The sequence below is a fragment of the Leuciscus leuciscus genome (assembly GCF_965113295.1).
Source record: "Leuciscus leuciscus genome assembly, chromosome: 14".
Lineage (NCBI taxonomy): Eukaryota > Metazoa > Chordata > Actinopteri > Cypriniformes > Leuciscidae > Leuciscus > Leuciscus leuciscus.
In genome coordinates this window covers 39,557,005-39,576,063 of record NC_138738.1, presented here as the reverse complement: position 1 = coordinate 39,576,063, position 19,059 = coordinate 39,557,005, and the positions used below count along the sequence as shown (strand labels likewise).

The window sequence follows — 19,059 nt, the reverse complement described above, 5'->3', positions numbered from 1 at the left end:
GTAACTAAGTCTGTTAAGTCTCGGAGCGAGCGCAGCTGAACACACACTGCTCTGTAAACGCCACAGGAATGATGATCATCTCCTCAGCTCAACTTCATCACTGATATGAAACACACTGATCTCCTGACTGTAATGCACATATCATGAACTGCATTCTTTTATTGTTTTATAATGTTTCCTGTGGTGCACTTATAATGTTAGTAGGATTTTTACATAAAAAATTTGTCATAATTTTGAAATAAAAGGCATTTTCCTCCTGATTTTAGCCTCAGTTGGAAGGGGCGTGTCTTCTGTGAGACTGGAAACGCCCACTGCTCTGATTGGCTAACAACTTTGCATATGAAATAAGTATTACATGTGGAACTCTCTCAAAAATGTTTAGCACTTTTTTTTATTTTCAGCTGTCGAGATTAATAATAATTGTGAAAGTGTTTATTATAGCATTATGTTTAGATCTACTCCCGTTGAATGATGAGCGTTGTAGACGATGACACACATGAATGCAGAGATCTCGTGGATTCTACAGTTCCAACATGATGTAAATAAGAGTGTAGACAGCGTCAGTGATTAGAGTTTATAAGGAGAGTTTTGGCGAGAGTCGCTGATAAACAGAGGCGGTCTCTCGTCGCACGACGATCATGTGACGTCATAATGTGACAAAACGATCAAGAATATTTAGATTTTTCAATTCATGACCCATTTAACAAAACATTTTTGAGTTTGTATGAACCATACCAGCTGAGAGATCACATAATATTTATACTTTGTCAAACCACAGGACATTTAAGATGAACTAGTGAGTGATTAACAATAGTGACGCTTCAGGCCATCTGAGGCTTTTAACTGATTCATTTTCTACAGCACTGAATAACTGTGTTCTTCGACAGCCGTCGGCTCACTGTTTAGGGTTTACGAGTTCATACATTTCTTTTGATTTAAAATAAATATATTCTTTTATATTTCAGTTCTTATAAAACTCATTTATTTTATCTTCAGTTGCTGTGATTTCTGCTGGAGTCACATTAAATAAACAAGTTCAAACTTTCTCTCTTTCCTTCTTCAAGCAGTTAATATTAATAAATGACACACACACACACACACACACACACACACACACACACACACACTAAAGTGGCGTGGCGCTAATCAGATGAAGCCGTATAATCACCACCTCTGTTATCGAGTTTATGCAAACAGTTGTATTTATAAATGCTATATTTAATATGAGCATGAAGACATCAGAGAGAACAAACATCTTCAGCCTGAAGCGCGTACAGTAACATCAAAGACACGAGAGTGTGTGTGTGTGGAAATGTTTCAGATTCAGTGTGTTTGGTGGATTCTTCACTGTCTGTGTTTGTACTTCTGAACGCCATATTTAGAGAATATCACCACAAATATGTTGAAAATGATGTGTGATGAAACAAAAGTTCAGTCATGGACCAGCCCGAGTCTTCAGACCTAAAACCGTCTCAGTGTTTGTGAAGGACACACACCTTCTTCTCCATCAGTGTTTGTGAAGGACACACACCTTCTTCTCCATCAGTGTTTGTGTTTGTGAAGGACACACACCTTCTTCTCCATCAGTGTTTGTGTTTGTGAAGGACACACACCTTCTTCTCCATCAGTGTTTGTGAAGGACACACACCTTCTTCTCCATCAGCTGCAGTGTTTGTTCTTCTGAGTCTGGAGTCAGCTGTGGTGTCGGACCCTTCATCTGCCAGAGACCAAGAGGAATGCTCAGACATTTCATGCATGCATCATTTGAATGTAAAATTAAAATTAAAGGGATGGTTCAGAGTAAATTCAACCCAGGGTCCTTTGCACCATGACCTCAAGCCAAACACCCCTGGAATGCTTGAGGTCATGGTGCAAAGGACCCTGGGTTGAATTTACTCTGAACCATCCCTTTCATTTTATGAAGAATACTTTCTGTGCACCAAAAAAACCAAAATGTCAACTTTTTGAAGAAGAAGATGGCTTAGTGTACAGCCGAATGGCTTAGTGCAGGTGCTAATGGATCAAGGTTGATCAGTTTGCCCTTCTTCTTTGTAATGCAAGTCTTTGGTCAATGGTTGCTTGGTCAATGATTGACTCCGACTGCTGCTTCAGCTTGACACGGGTGATGACATCCTCATCATTGCTCCTGTTGTCTTCATCTGTTGACAGAAAGGTCAAACATTATTAAAGTTAAAGCTTATTTAGCGATATCAGCCGAATGGCTTAGTGCAGGTGCTAATGGATCAAGGTTGATCAGTTTGCCCTTCTTATTTGTAATGAAAGTCTTCTTTGGTCAATGGTTGCTTGGTCAATGATTGACTCCGACTGCTGCTTCAGCTTGACACGGGTGATGACATCCTCATCATTGCTCCTGTTGTCCTCATCTGTTGACAGAAAAGACATGCAGGTGTGTTAGGTGTGTGTCAGCTCTGTCTGCTAAACGTAATAGTTCTGTTATTGTTCCATATGGATCAACAGCATTCATAGTTCCCATGTACCAGTAGGCCAGTCTCTCAGTCACACACACAATCACACGTAAACGTGATCTGGCCTTTGAGACATTAACAAATCCACCACCACTCTGTACAACAGAAGGGTGAGCTTTAATACTTCATACTTCAATGTATATGTAATGAGTGATTATAATCAAGGTATTAATCAATATTTTTCCTTCTAAATATCAAATGAGTTAAATGACTTCTCTGGGGATTTTACTTTGTTATAGAAGTTACCAGTGTGATTACTGAAATGTTCTTTTCATGTATTCTTTAATGTCTGTGTTTGATATCTGAATGCAGTAACAGTGCTTGCTCATTTAGCCCGGCTTCCAGAAATGAAATATGGATTTGTTTTGTGTTTGAGAAAGGTCTTCAACGTGTTAAAACATAGGGTCATTGAAGCCAATAGTTTAAGGGACCATTTCTTTGTTAAAGCCTTACTTTCCAGTTAGACTAAAGTGTAGCTCTCCTTGAGAGAAAGAATGCATTATCTTGATGTTTTGAGAGGACTCTCCTGTTTATAGTTAGAGCCTGGCCAAATCCAACCTTAGAGAAGCTGTGTGTCGGTGTGTGTGTGTGTGTGTGTTAATCTTCTTGGTTACAGGTTAAGGAACCACTGGCATTATTGGAGATTGACTGAGTTATTGTTCTGGACATGCTGGCGCCCAGCAATGCAGATCTGTGACCTGGAAGGTCACGACGTGTCTAACTTCAGGGTCTGAGTGTCAGCGGCATAATCGATAGAGATATGCTTCCGTCTATATGTATATGTGTGGAAAATTACTATGTTTATCTATTTCTTAGCCAATCAGAAACTGCAACCTGAATAAAGGACGTAGCTTAGACCTTGGTGAAGGGTATAACTGCTGTGTGTGTGTGTGTGGTGTAGGATATAACTGCTGTGATCTTTGTAACTGTAAGTGGGGCGGCCTACGAACTACTGTGTGAGTCTTGAAGCTGAACTTCTGCTGATGAAACTGCAAACTATCTTCAGTAAAACTTTTCTTTAATTTATTATAATTCTGACTCCGGGGTCTTCTTTCAAACATCTGGTCCTTGTGTCCTAAACTGTTACTCCCCTAACACACTGAAAACAGTTGAATGTTGTGTTGTGTGTCCTCACCCGTGGGTCTGTGACTCCAGTGGCCTCTCTGATTTGCTGGAAAGCTTCCTCAAAAGGAGAGATGGCTTCCACTTCTTCTACTGCGTTGGCCTCGCTGCTCAGCTCGTCGGGGAGCTATTTTTCAACATTGATAATAATAAGAAAGGTTACTTGAGCACCAAATCCATATTAGAATGATTTCTGAAGAATCATGTGACATTGAAGACTGTATATGATGCTGAAAATATAGCTTTGCATCACAGGCATAAATTATATACTTAAATAGAAAACAGTTATTTTAAATTGTAATAACATATTTCGCAACATTACTTTATTTCTCATCAAATAAATGCAGCTTTGGTGAGCAAAAGAGACTTAATATCGTAATTATTCCAAGCTTTTGACCGGAAGTGTATATACTTATAAATAGTTGAATTGTCTATTTTATTTTATTGTTGTGAGCTTTGCAGCATGCTAACACAAAGCTCTATTAACATCAATTGCGAGTCCAGTCTCCTGTGCACTTCACATGAGAAGTGCTATTAGTATGACACACATATCTTTATGCTTATTAGAGTATTACATTGTTATCTGATGTGTGATGGATGATGCTCGCTCTTCTCTTCCTCTCCTTTGCCTGAGCAATCCTCTCCTCCTGCTGCTTCTTGTAGAGGGAGAGGATTTTCTCTCGCTTTCTGCGCTCTCTGCACACTAGGGCTGCATCTAACGATTATTTTTGTTGTCGATTAATCTATCGATTATTTCTTCGATTAGTCGACTAATCTAACGATTATTTTTCCGATTAATCTAATGATTATTTTTGGGATTAGCTGATTTATCCATTGGCAAACTTTCCAATAAATAATAAGTACAACAATATATCAGCTGTATTTTGAAGAGGGTAGTGCATCTGTATATTATTTTAACATGAAATCTATGAATGATGACAAAAAAAATATTCTTTCAGAAAGGGTAATTGTCATTTTATTATGAAATATGCGAACAGGAAGCATTTTAAACTTTATTTTTAACTAATGGTACTATTGAAAAAAATGTAAGATACACAGGCCCATTTAGGAAATGTGTTTACTATAATCTGTTATTAATTACCGTAGTGGGAGTATGATTTACTCAATTAACTTGTCCGAAAATGCACTTGTGTTTATCTGCAAAAAGGTTCACATACACTAGATTGCAGCCTATAGGCTACTGTTAATGTTAATATAACGTTAGTCGTTTGTTTTTAAAGTCTACATTAGAGACCTGCGCAGGACGGATTTCTCCCTTAATAATTCCTAAAAAGCTGACATCTCAGTTCATCGCGATCTCACAGATTAACTCTGTTATTATCAATGAAACTGGCTACACAATGAATCTTTCATAATATCTACACTTTGTTTGCTATAATCAGATGATTTGCCAGTATGCAGAATTCAGCACTGAACAAAAAGTCCATTTTGAGCGGTGAGGGGATTCTAGCATAAATGCATCTGATTGGCGTTCAAGAAATCAACACATATGTCTGTGATTGGCTACATTGTTCAACGCTGCAAACATGTTATAAATAGATAGAGACTCTGGCCTGTAAATCGTTTCTATTTTGTTTTAGTTGTTCTTGTTGCTTTTGTCAAACAGATGAATGACAATTTATTCGTTTTTAGATGTTCAATGTATAGATAATTCTATTTTGCGGGAGTTCCGCGAATCGTTTTATTCTCCCGCAACCAGCACACACACGAGTGCATTACCGCCCGCGCCCGGCCATCAGATCTATGTTCCCGGCTCCCGCGCCGCACTCTGTTGCGTTGTGACCCGCGGGAGTGCAGGTCTCTAGTCTACATGTGCATACACAACTTTTAAAAACTGGCAAATGAAAGCTTCGTTAACAGATTTAAGTTTAAGTTATAAATTAAAGTCCATTTTATTGTCACCGAATGGGGCATAGTTTGCATAGTGAAAGCACCTTTCTGTTCGGCCGTAGTGGTAAAGTATTCCCATACTTTGGATGATCGTGGTCTGTCATTTTCACCATGAGAGGGAGCAGAAGCCGCCATTACTCGATATTTAAACGTAAATAATTACGCGTCGACGCATTTCATGCGTGTCGACGTATTTTCATAGTCGACGTAATCGATGACTTCGACGCGTCGTTGCGGCCCTACTGCACACCTTCTCGTCCTGAAGCTGCAGCTCAGCCTGGACACACACACACACACACACACACACACACATCTTAATGAAATTAGGCATTTATAGAGCGCTCTCCCCTCAACCACCACCAGTGTGCAGCATCCACTGTCAGAACAATGGCGCCAGTGCGCTCACCACACACCAGCTATAGGTGGAGAGGAGAGAGAGTGATAAAGCCAATTGAAAGCATGAGGATTCTTATTCGTAGGCCATGATTGATAAAGGCCAATGGAGGGAATTTGGGCAGGACACCGGAGTTACACCCCTACTCTTTACGAGAAGCATTACTTGCACAACCTTTACCATGGCACACTTACACGTATGCTTGCTTTATTATCTCATTACATTTTTTGGTTACACTTTATTTTACGGTGTCATTGTTACAGTGTAATTATATATTTAAGTACTGAGTAATATTAATTAAGTGCAAGTACTTACTATAGGGTTAGGATTAGGGTTTGATTGAGGGTTAGTTGCATGTAATTATGCATAATTAACTGTTAATACTATTGTAAGTACATGTAACATATGTAACAAGGACACTGTAAAATAAAGTGTTACCCATTTTTTTTTTATCATTTATTAAATGCTTTGTCTTTACCATGGCTGCATCCTTTGAGAAGTGAGCGTCACCGTTCGTGACCTGCAGTTCTTTGAGCACTTGTGTCTGCCGGTGGATCTCTGCCTCCATCCTGTCCAGCCGTGGCTGAAATGTAAAACTGTCTCCCTGAAGAAACAAATAAGAGGATAATCATAAATGTTTATTTACCATGATGCTGTTCAAAAGATTGGGGTCGCTAAGAGTTTTAATCTTAAAGGGATTATTCACCCAAAACTGAAAATTCTGTCATTATTTACTCACCCTCATGTGGTTCCAAACCCATAAGACTTTCGTTCATCTTCGGAACACAAATGAAGATATTTTTCTGTCCCTCTATTGACAGCCTATGCAACTACCACTTTCAAGCCCCAGAAAGGGAATAAGTAATCACCGAAAAAGCACCGTGGCGCATGTGTGTTGTTGTTGCATGAACGCATGCTGGAGATTAATATTTTGTAAATAAGGTGGTAAATTATGTTTGTTTTTTTCGCAATATTTAATATTATTATATATTAGAATATTAAGAATATTTATTTTAAATATTTTTAAAAGATTACTTTAATGATGTCTATACTACCTTTCTGGGGCTTGAAAGTGGTAGTTGCGTAGCTGTCAATGGAGGGACAGAAAGCTCTCAGATTTCATAAAAAAGATCTTAATTTGTGTTCCGAAGATGAAGAGTAATTAATGACAGAATTTTCAATTTTAGCTGAACTAACCCTTTAATGAAAGAAGTCTCTTATGCACACCTGTACAATTTAAAATAACTGTTTTCTATTTTAATCTATTTTATAATGTAATTTTTTCCTGTGATCAAAGCTGAATTTTCAGCAGCCATTCTTCATTCCCAGTGTCACATGATCCTTCAGAAATCATTCTAATATGCTGATTTGGTGCTCAAGAAACATTTATGATTATTATAAGAATATATTTTGAATGGTATGGATGAGTGTCATTGGATACATTGGATTGCTTAAATTTTCAACATTAAATATATGGGGTATCATGCTTTATAATACACATCTGTGTGGGTTTATGTGTGTGTGCTGTGTCAGTCTGTACATGAACCAGTTCATCTGTTCTTTCTCAGATACCTGTAGTTTGTCCTTCTCTTTGAGGTATCCTCGCATTACGTTCTTTGCTTCATGACGTTTCAGCTGCGCTTCCTCCAATCTGTTTTCCAGAATGCGCAATTTCTATAAAACAAGCACACAAGTTCATTCATTTTCTTGCTTGAACTAACATATTTAATTGTGCTCATCGATACAGGGTGGCTAAACACTCTGCTTCCCACTAATCAAGACAGAGGGGAAGACGAAAGACTTGAGAGAAGGAAGAAGAGCATTTACAATGGAAGAATGACCACTTAGGGAAACTTATGGCAGAGTTCCCTTCTTTACTCTAATTCTCATTATGATGTGCAAAAAAATCGTATTCTCGTGAATTGTTTAGATTATATAATAATAATGGTGATAATAAAACTGTGGGCATGGTTTACAGTAATTACAGTAAGGAGAAATTGGGACAAAAATGATTTGACTGGAAAAAAAGGCTCAATATTCTTACTGCTTTTTTTCCTTTCGATTTTGGGAGGAAACCTGGACAATTCTTAAATTGTAAGATTCACCAGTGTTCATTCAAAATAAAAAAAAGAGACAATTTCTACCTTTTCCTCGTCTAGTTCCTGGTTGTCAGGCAGAGGCTTCATGCTCTCGTACTGGCGCTTCAACTCCTCCAAACGCTGCCTCTGTGTGTCAGTGGTTTGTTTCAAAGCATTCAGCTTCTTCGCTTTATCACAAACCTCCTTCTCCAGCACCGTCAGAGCCGACTGCACAACAAAAATGACTGTCAACCACAACTGATATGCAGGTGATTCTGTAACCACTGGATAGTACAAGTGAAAGAAGTGGAAAAAGGTTTTTAAATAACTGATATAAAGGTTCATTTAACCTCACCTTAACGGGCATGTTCCTAAATGATTCATTCTCCATCCCACGGTCTTGAAAAACATCCTTGGTTACTTGTTCCTCTCCCTGGAACAACCAAGACCAAGATATGCATCAAATACAGCTATAACGTGACTTAAATGATATGGATATGTTTTAACATTACATATGTGTGTGTGTGTTCATAATGTCTGACCTCAGCCAGTTTCTTGCGCATGTTTTCATTCGCATGTTTCAGCTGCCAGATGGTTTCTCTGTTCTTCTCGATGACAGACTGAGAGCTTTCGAAATTCGCGCTTCTTTCTCTCTCTAGTGGACAGAGAGAAACATTCATGCGAAGTTGGGTTTAATTAATGCAATATTAACTTTCTGTAGACAATTTTACTGAGCTCTTTATTCAATTTAAAGGTAATATAAATGTATTAAACAGCTATAGAAGCAACTTTGCTATATAATAACTCCAGGCTGACATTACAACACAACATTGCCATCCTTGAGAATACATTATTAATAAGAGCAATAATAAGAAAACAATTGAAATACTCATTATTCCACTACTGCCGCAATATTACTGACTATTTAAGCAGGTTTTAAGTTAACGTTAACTGTTTCAGCTTAATTGGCGAAATCTGTAATAAAAAACTTAAGTTACCCAGAAGTTGAATTTTTCGCTGGAGCTCGGAAACATTTCGCTGAATAGCTTGCTTATTGACGCCAGGCATTTTTATGAATATTTATTATATTATAAACTAAACCGCCGTCTGCCCTGCCCGGAGTGAACTGTGCATTACTCCAGATAGGAGAGAACTGAGAAATAGAAGGTGTATCACCAATATGTTTGTGAGCTTTGAACCATAGGCTATATCCAGTGGCGTAGGCAGAAATTGTATTTTGGGCGGGCCAGTGAAAAAGTGAGTGGGCCTATAGTTTTTCCTAGAAAAAAAAAATGACTTAAATAATTAAACCTTAGAGATTAGAAAAAAAGAATAGACAAACTGCAAAAACAGTTACACCTTTATTTTGCAATATTCGGCAAAGGCAATAACAAAACACTGTCTAATCATCATGTTCAACCAACAGAGCTCAGTAATTAGGCTGGAAAAACCACCAGCAATAAGGGTGCAGAAGCGATGGCGGAGCAACATATTGATTTAGAACGCGAACGCCAACTTTTGTTGAATTTAGGAGAAATCTACAGACGCAAATAGACAAAATGTAGTAAAATAAAGACCAAAATGTGTATTTTGGACTTTTTTTCAGCACAAGTCTGAAAGAAGGCATTGAAGACAAATGGCCAAAAATCTCAAAATTGACCAGTGAAAAAAAAACCCTATGTTTTTGCCTGCCGTGTCTCGCCTTAAATCACTTCAGACCTGAATTATGTTTTAAGTTTCTGAAAAATATAAAAGTACATTTTCCCAGCTCATGAGGCTTCTATAAATGAGAACAAATAAAAAAAAAATTAAAAATGTTTGGCTTTAATTGTAAATTTTTTTGTCCATTTCAATGGACGTCAGGTCAAAACAGGTGTACTTCACAAAAATGTACCAACATAAAATTAAATAATAAACATAAAAATTGTTAGTATATACTTAAAGCTTTTTCTCAAGGTCAAAAACTTTCCAACAGTATACCATTTCAACTTTAATTTTGAGGTTTTTGTTTTATAGATTGCACATTGTTTGTAACAAACTAAATATCTTAGAATCAATCAATATGGTCATGTTAGAGTCATTTTCTTTGCGCATCTTTCTTTTTTTAGATCAAAAACTTGAACATTACAACATTTCAACTTTAATTGTAAGGTTTTTGCTTTATAGATCGCACATTTGTTTATTTATAACAAAATAAACCTAGGAATCAATCAACGCATTCACTTTAGAGTAATTTACTGTGTGCATCTTTGAAACAATTTCTCTGTTAACGATTTCTTGTATTTCTACAGTACATTATGGCAGCACGGTTGCCATGCATGATGCATGTATTTCGATTTCCAGTAACTACTGTAATTCACTTTACAGTACACAAGATCAGTACTGTAAACTACCAAATAGTACTTTACTGGATTTGTACTGTATTTCGTCATTTGATCTGCTTTTGCTGTAATTAATTATACGGTGTTGTACTGTAATATCTATATTGATACATTACTGATAAATATTATTATAATTTTCAAAATAATTACTAATAATGATAATATTATATCATAATATAATATGTAGTTATTAGGAAATATAGGCTATAATGGGAAAAAATATGGAAATCAATGGCTATACTGTCAACTGTCTAGTTACCGACATTCTTCAAAATATCTTCTTTTGTGTTCAGCCGAATAAAGAAACTCATACAGATTTGGAACAACATAAGGATGAGTAAGTGATGACAAATATAATTTTTGGGTGTACTATACCTATAAAGGGATAGTTCACCCAAAAATGTAAATTGGCCCATGATTTACTCACCCTCAAGCCATCCTAGGTGTATGACATTGTTCTTCTTTCAGACGAATACAATCGGAGTTATATTAAAAAATGTCCTGGCTTCCAAGCTTTATAATGGCAGTGAATGGTTGTTTCTGTTGAAAGTCCATAAAAGTGCATCCATCCATGATAAAAGTGCTCCATGCGGCTCTTGGAGGTAAATAAAGGCCTTCTGAAGCGAAGCGATGCGTTTGTGTAAGAAAAATGATTCATTTTCAAGTTACGCTTTAGATTTATGTCAAATCTGTATGTTTTGTACAGTTTCGCCGGAAGCTAGTCATTTTACTTTATAAAGTTTTAAATACGGATATTTTTCTTACATCTCCATCTTCCTCATCATCACTCCACATAAAGTCAACATCTGAGATACTTCCATCAGCTATATGTTCAAGCACTTCAAGAACTATATATTCTGCATATGAAAAAGTAAAAAAAATGTATTGGTACTGTGATATAGATTTTTTATATAAGAAATTTCAATCAGCATTACTGGACTTCAATTACTGGAATGTGATTTCAGTAACAGGCTTTTGAACCCACTGTCCATTCTAATGGACAGACACATTTGAAAAAATCCTGATTTAAAATTTGAAATTCTACAATCGATTTTTAACTTTAATTAATAAGTTCAATCTTTCTATTTTACATACAAACTATGAAATACTGACAAACATATCAAAAAATTTAAATAAAACCATAGAAAATGTTGCTTGCTTCTGTGTTTGGAGTGAAGTGCTGACATGCTTCTCTTCAAAGTAGTGTTTTTTTTTTATAATTACTACATGCAGAGCTTTACTGCCATTTGATTGGATGACAAGCGTCCAATCTAATGGACTGCAGGCTTTAAACTAGGTGAAATGCTCCAGAAGTAAAAAAAAAAGGGGGGTTGACATGTGATGTCCATTGTAATGGACGCAGGGTCTGAATGGGTTAAATCACTTCACGGGCAAAAATTAAGGAAATTAGTTAAACAACAGGCCTACCTTTGTTGTTTTCATTCTACAAAACAAGACGTAAGTGCCTGGGTTTAGTGCTGAAAACAGAAATGGTCTCATCATAGTCCAAAGAGTCACAGAGTTCTTTTTTCAAATAACTTTTTGGCTAAAAAGCAGCTAAGTTACCAAAATTAGCCCAGAGCCCGCCGCCCAGAGAGTCTATAGCAACCATAGCAACCAATTACGTTCCGGAGAGAGAGTTTATACAACTTGCTTCAACAGTTCCATTTTATTCGGAAAACAAATTAAACACACACACCAGTCAACAATAAATCAGGTTTATATTAATATATTTTCTTAAATACATTTGAATAATAAAAAGAAACTAAAAATGTATTTTGATCAAACTTGCCTGGGCGGGCCAGTGAGTAATGTGGGCGGGCCAGTGCCGCCCTGGCCCATTACTGGCTACGCGCCTGATGGAAACACCAATCACTGTTAAATGACTCCACATTTAATACACACAGACTTTGTGGCTCAGATAAGGTCCAGTTCTGGTTTATTTCTTTGCTCTTGGCTGACATGTGGCATTGCTATGGCCTGCTTGTGGCCCAGATCTGGCAAACAGGAGTGGGCCACCCAAGGGCCGTCATTCCACGCTGCATGTGGGCCAGATCTGCATTCCACAAGTGCCATATGTGGGCCGGATCTGGGCCGAAACAATGTTGCTATCTGGGGAGGGATGTGACAACAACCTCATTGTCGAAATTTGGACATGTGTCAAACCACTGTGATTCGGTATCTTTCTTAAGTTTAAATCCAGCACTACTCGAGGCTGATGCTGAATTCTCAAATTGATCAGTTGAGCCAGATGCGTCGGAAGACATGGTGTCAAGCCAAACTTGTTTAACTTTCTTCTTGCCTCTTTTTCCCATGCATAAAGATGTCAAATCAGAACGTTTTCACGTATTTTTTCACGTTATCACCAGTCCGATTAATAGGTTATAGTGCATAAAATCTACCTTTAGAAATGACCTGGACTTTTAACATCAACAACATGCATAAAGGAATCTCATTTCTCCAAATATTACTAACTACACTTGCTCCTTACCAACCCACTCTTCAAAAACAAGTTTATCTACTTTGGGATATTGTCACAAATTACACAAAGTGATGAGGGTATATGTTAAAACCTATTTAAAAAGTTTCACTTTCTATCAGAGTTCATCAGCTTTACAAGCAATTTTAATAGTAAGGGTTTATAGAATGCAACAAGAACATAAAAAGCAGCAACATATAAAGGAGAACGAAGCCTAAATAGCCTAATAAGTAACTTGAAGGCCTCCATGCTTTAATGTCTTGATTGACATTGTCAAAGTTTTAAAAGAAAATGCACTTACACACTCCCCTTCAACCAGTCCTATTTGTGGAGCGTAGGGTTATAGTCTCAATACAAGCAACCTCAATTCTCTCAGACAACCTAATCACATTATTATAATAATGCTTGCTCTTTTGTTGTTTGGTGGAGATTGTGGATAGGATCGCAAGTTGCTGAGGTCTCACCAAGTATATTTAGCTCATTAGTTGATTTCATTATGTTTGACTACTAAACTTGATTCATCTGCATTTAATAATCTAGGTTTGTCATTATTAATACACAACACAACATTAGTTGAATCACTGAACTTTATTTGATTTGGTCACCTCAAGAATCCGTTCCTTAACAAAGGACAGCATTGTAAAAATGAATGAAGGAAAATAAAAGTGAATCCTGACATCTCCTCCTCAGACCATGGTCAAGTCAAGTCAAATCACCTTTATTTATATAGCGCTTTTTACAATACAGATTGTATCAAAGCAGCTTCACATTGATAACATGAAAATAATACAACAAAGTTTGTTTCTAGAAGAAAATTGCATCATCGTCCACCAGAAAACGATATTTATTATACTTATTATTGATAAGGCAGATCAATAATATTGTTGAATATTAAATGTCCCCAACTAAGCAAGCCAAAAGCAAAGGCAACAGTGGCAAGGAACCAAAACTCCATCAGTGACAGAATGGAGAAAAAAACCTTGGGAGAACCCAGGCTCAGTCGGGGGCCAGTTCTCCTCTAGCCAACGAGCGAACAGTGTATGATTATGATCCAGGCAGCGTTACAGGTCAGAGGTCAGATTGGTCGTGTCGATGAGGCCTTCACAGGGCTGATGAGGCTGGCACTTCAGGGATGCGTCATGGTTGGGTCCAGGTGCAGATCCACCATCTGATCTGGATACGGCCGGGGTCCACCTCACTTCAGTAAACGGAGAGACTGGTTGACACTTCAGTACTGCGTTGTCGTCTCTTCACACACCGCCTTGATGAAACACAGACACCTGAACAATTAAAACAAAGATTAGAAGATAAAAAAAATTACTTGCAGGAAGAGATGTTGCTGTTCAAAATCGCCAAACAAGCTGGAACTTGTGTAGACAAAATGTGTGTGATAATAAATTGCCTTTAGATCTGCTAAAAATCAAGTTAGATTGTTTTCATTAACATGCTTGTTAAAAACAAGATACATCCAGCTTCTTTCTATGCTTTCTATGTCTAACCAAACATAATGTAAGTGTTGATTGCACATTAGCAAGTGTGTCTAGTGATGGACACGGCACCACATTTAAATAATACCTTGAGTAACTGAGTCAGGGAGATGAGGTGAACCCGAAGTTACACAGGCAGCGTTCCCCTGGTCATCTATAGAAATATTGCACAGTATAAATGTATGGGCTTAAAGAGCCTGTCTGCCTACCAATCAAACACCATGGGCATGAGGGGATACATGTAAAACTGCAGACAGCCAATTCTATATTATAATAATATAATAATCATGGCAAAGTTGTTGAACCGGATGAAGTCAGGAGAGCGTGACTGTGCAACAATACCTTGAGTGATAATTTTACTAGGAAATGATGTAGACTTTACACAGGCCAAGTCTTCCCTGTTGTTTTAAAATTAACAATGAAGAGAGATGACAAAAAGTTAAGCTTCTAACAAAGTTTCTAACCATCGTACTAAACAGAGAGAGTAATATTAGCGTAGACGCCATTCTTCTTATGATGTAACGAGTACATCAGGATTTATGGGAAGTGTTCCCGGTTCCGGCTGACCTAATCTATGCAGCCTAACATTGAATTATAAAAGTCTATAATGTGTTATGTGTATGCTAGGTCAAAGAGATGTGTTTTTAGTCTAGCTCTGAACTGACAGAGTGTGTCTGCTTCCCGGACAATGTTAGGAAGACTGTTCCAAAGTTTTGGTGTTAAAAGGTATTATCAACTGGCCGGAATTTTGAGATTGCAATAGACGTGAAGGACTATAATGCGTTAAGAGCTCGCTCAAGTACTGCGGAGCTAAACCATTTAGTGCTTTGTAAGTAATCAGCAATATTTTAAAATGTATACAATGTTTAATAGGGAGCCAGTGCAGTGTTGACAGAACCGGGCTAATATGGTCATACTTTCTGGTTCTGGTAAGAACTCTAGCTGCTGCGTTTTGGACCAGCTGTAATTTGAATATTAAGCGTGCAGGGCAACCACCCATAATAGCATTACAACAATCTAGCCTTGATGTCATGAACGCATGGACTAATTGTTCCGCATGCGGTTTTACAGATACTAGACACGTGACTTTCAAATGAAAGATTGGTATCAAAGAGCACACCCAGGTTCCTAACCGACGACGAAGACTTAACAGAGCAGCCATCAAGTGTTAGACAGTATTCTAGATTATTACGTGAGGACATTTTTTGTCTAATAAATAGAATCTGTTTTTTCAGAATTAAGTAGTAGGAAATTACTAGTCATCCAATTTTTTATATCACCTATGCATTCCGTTAATTTTGTGAATTAGTAAGTTTCATCAGGGCGTGAAGAAATATAGAGCTGAGTATCATCAGCATAACAGTGAAAACTAATTCCATGCTTCCTAATGATATCTCCCAAGGGTAGCATGTACAGAGTGAAAAGCAACGGTCCTAGTACTGAGCCTTGTGGTACGCCATAGTGAACTTGTGATCGATGAGACATCTCTTCATTTACTGCTACAAACGGATAACGGTCGGATAAGTATGATTTAAACCGTGCTCATGCAATTCCATTAATGCCAACATAATTTTCGAGTCTATTTAAAAGAATGTTGTGGTCAATAGTATCAAATGCAGCACTAAGATCGAGTAACACTAATAGAGAGATACAACCACGATTGGATGATAAGAGCAAATCATTTGTAACTCTTATGAGAGCAGTCTCAGTACTATGGTACGGTCTAAATCCTGACTGAAAATCCTCGCAGATATCATTTCTTTCTAAAAAGGAACATAGTTGTGAGGATACCGCCTTTTCTAGTATCTTTGAAAGAAAAGGTAGATTCGAGATCGGCCTGTAATTGACTAATTCTGTACGATCAAGTTGAGTTGCGTTTTTTTAACAAGCGGTTTAATCATAGCCAGCTTAAAAGTTTTTGGTACGTATCCTGATGACAAAGATGAATGAATGATATTAAGAAGAGGATTTTTCTCAAAGAGCAAGGACGCGCTTGCCCACGACTGGCCGAGCCGCCCGTTATATGCATTTCCTCCGGTCACGATGCTACCACAAGTCATCGAACAGATCAGGGAAAGCAAGTGTGCAGTGCTGGGTCTTCCAGACCCAGTTATGGTTCTCCGAGTTGACACAACTGCTGGAAACAGCCCCATGGCTAATTCCGCTGAGAAGAGATCTCCTCACGCAGGCGAACGGGAAAATCTGGCATCCCCGTCCCGACTTGTGGGCCCTTCATGTATGGCCCCTCAACGGGTACCTGGGTGTCTCCTGCATAGGGTGCTAAAAACCATCACTGAAGCAGGAGCGCCCTCAACTAGGCACTTCTATGCTCAGAAATGGGTGGTGTTCTCTGGCTGGTGCGCAGCACGGAGCTTGGACCCCGACTCATGCAAAGTACCAAGTGTACTGGTTTTTTTTGCAAGAGCTCTTGAACGCGGGTCGCACCCCCTCCACGCTCAAAGTAAATGTGGCGGCCATAACATCATCTCATGCTCTTGTGGCCGGACAATCACTAGGAAGGAACATTGTGCGCTTCCTTAAAGGGGCAAGGAGGCTAAACTCTCCGCGACCCCCCTCTGTGCCTATCTGGGACCTCTCCACGGTCCTGGAAGCATTGAAGGGTGCACCGTTTGAGCCGCTTCGGTGTGCGGACCTGAAGCACCTCTCGTTCAAAACCGCTCTTTTTCTGGCGCTCGCTTCAGTCAAGAGAGTGGGCGATTTACATGTGCTATCAGTGAGCGCGTCCTGCCTTGAGTTTGGGCCTAACGACTCCAGAGCCGTCCTCAAGCCAAGGTATGGTTATATTCCTAAAATGCTCTCGACTCCGTTCAGAGCACAGGTTATTTCACTCGCAGCTCTTCGCTCACCAGAGGATGAAAGAGACACGAATTTACTCTGTCCCGTCAGGGCTCTCAGAGTTTATCGGGAGCATTCTGACAGTCGGAACAGTTTTTCGTATGCTTTGGCGGCCGCACCAAGGGGTCAGAGCTCATTCCACGAGAGGCATGGCCTCGTCTTGGGCTTGGTCAAGTGGAATACCCATTGAAGATATGTGCGGTGGCAGGCTGGGCCTCGCCGTCCACATTTATGAGGTTTTATAACCTGGAATTGGTTCGTGAGTCTGAGCTGCCTCGCCATAGATTCGTGCAGTTGCCGCAGCACAGCCAATGACCGTACTCGCTGTTTATCTGTGTATGCTGTGCAGCTGCACTGCGTTTTAAAGATTTGGCTTCAATATTCTCGAGAAATGGAGTTTTCTCATAGCGTAAGCTGGCCAGGTAAGCTAGGTTACGTTAGTAACCGGGACGAGGGAACTGCAAAGGGGCATGAAATAAACAACATATTAGTAATATTAGTCAGCGTTATTTTAGAACTTCCAAAAAAGTTAAATATGACATATATTCCTAAAGTAAACAAAACAGTCAATGTTTCAATAGTTACAAATATTCAACAACCCAAAATACAATAACAGCAACTTGACTAATCATTGTTCCTCACCTCCTCTTCCTCTATCTCCTTCAGGATGGTTGCCAGATCTTTGCCCTGTAGTTCCTCCTTCAGCAGCATCAGTTTCTGCTCAGCCTCAGACATCAGCTGCAGTGTTTGTTCTTCTGAGTCTGGAGTCAGCTGTGGTGTCGGACCCTTCATCTGCCAGAGACCAAGAGGAATGCTCAGACATTTCATGCATGCATCATTTGAATGTAAAAACATTTCCTTAATCACTAACTACAGAGAAAACATCCCTGGACACTTAATGAATTTTTCTTATGCAGTTTCTAAAAAAAACATTAAAAAAAAAAACATTCTAAAACACCTATACTATGTATCAGTCTCCGATGCGCGTTCACGAGAGCACCACGACACGTGTGTGTGTGTGGTGATGACGCAGCAGCTGGCGTTCTGACATATAACCTACAAGCAGAGGAAGATGCACGCGAGGCCGCGCATGCGTCGTGGTGCTCTCGTGAATGTGCGTTGGAGACTGATACAGAAGGGAAGAAATTACTGAATAAAGTTGACATTTTGTTTTTTTTGGTGCACAGAAAGTATTCTTCATAAAATTAAAGGGATGGTTCAGAGTAAATTCAACCCAGGGTCCTTTGCACCATGACCTCAAGCCAAACACCCCTGGAATGCTTGAGGTCATGGTGCAAAGGACCCTGGGTTGAATTTACTCTCAATAATCAATAATCAATAATTTACGTTTTTGTGCTGTTAATACGTAAATATTTTACGTTTTAGTGCTGTAAATACGTCAGTATTATACGTTTCTGTGTGTATAAAACGTAAGTAAATGTACGTATGGTAGAATTACACTTTACGTAAAAATACACACGTATTCTCATGAGATCACGTTGCAGCATGCGAATGAAAACATGCGCAAGAAACTGGCTGAGGTCAGACATTATGAACACACACACATATGTAATGTTAAAACATATCCATATCATTTAAGTCACGTTATAGCTGTATTTGATGCATATCTTGGTCTTGGTTGTTCCAGGGAGAGGAACAAGTAACCAAGGATGTTTTTCAAGACCGTGGGATGGAGAATGAATCATTTAGGAACATGCCCGTTAAGGTGAGGTTAAATGAACCTTTATATCAGTTATTTAAAAACCTTTTTCCACTTCTTTCACTTGTACTATCCAGTGGTTACAGAATCACCTGCATATCAGTTGTGGTTGACAGTCATTTTTGTTGTGCAGTCGGCTCTGACG

General features: G+C 38.6%; 2 protein-coding genes and 3 long non-coding RNA genes across 7 annotated transcripts in view; 1 reads left to right on the top strand and 4 right to left on the bottom strand.

Moving 5' to 3' along the window:
- The window catches only part of LOC309473976 (MICOS complex subunit mic25a-like), an 8,690-nt gene extending 6,958 nt beyond the window's left edge, over positions 1 to 1,732 (bottom strand). Inside the window, exon 1 of one of the 2 annotated variants that reach the window (XM_082136272.1) lies at positions 1,649 to 1,732. In XM_082136272.1, the coding sequence (XP_081992398.1) occupies positions 1,649 to 1,717 (69 nt within the window). In that variant the 5' untranslated portion in view covers positions 1,718 to 1,732. Of the gene's footprint in view, positions 1 to 1,496; positions 1,556 to 1,648 lie in introns of those variants that run through there. The other variant, XM_082136273.1, reaches the window with a different exon arrangement.
- Positions 1 to 19,059, top strand: part of LOC309473954 (outer dynein arm-docking complex subunit 3-like) — an 82,923-nt gene that overhangs the window by 57,776 nt on the left and 6,088 nt on the right. The gene's annotated exons all lie outside the window — the stretch shown is intronic.
- On the bottom strand, positions 2,179 to 5,753 carry LOC309473995. The gene is made up of 3 exons (XR_014197157.1): positions 5,564 to 5,753; positions 3,622 to 3,735; positions 2,179 to 2,384 (listed from the first exon to the last, which is right to left on the bottom strand). It is a non-coding gene; the product is annotated as an uncharacterized lncRNA (long non-coding RNA).
- The window catches only part of LOC309474020, a 55,890-nt gene continuing 45,369 nt past the window's right edge, over positions 8,539 to 19,059 (bottom strand). For both annotated transcript variants that reach the window (XR_014197184.1, XR_014197185.1), the window contains exon 3: positions 8,539 to 8,646. This is a non-coding gene — a long non-coding RNA (uncharacterized lncRNA). The remainder of the gene's footprint in view (positions 8,647 to 19,059) is intronic.
- Positions 13,421 to 18,503, bottom strand: LOC309473987. The gene is made up of 3 exons (XR_014197147.1): positions 17,837 to 18,503; positions 14,427 to 14,492; positions 13,421 to 14,131 (listed from the first exon to the last, which is right to left on the bottom strand). It is a non-coding gene; the product is annotated as an uncharacterized lncRNA (long non-coding RNA).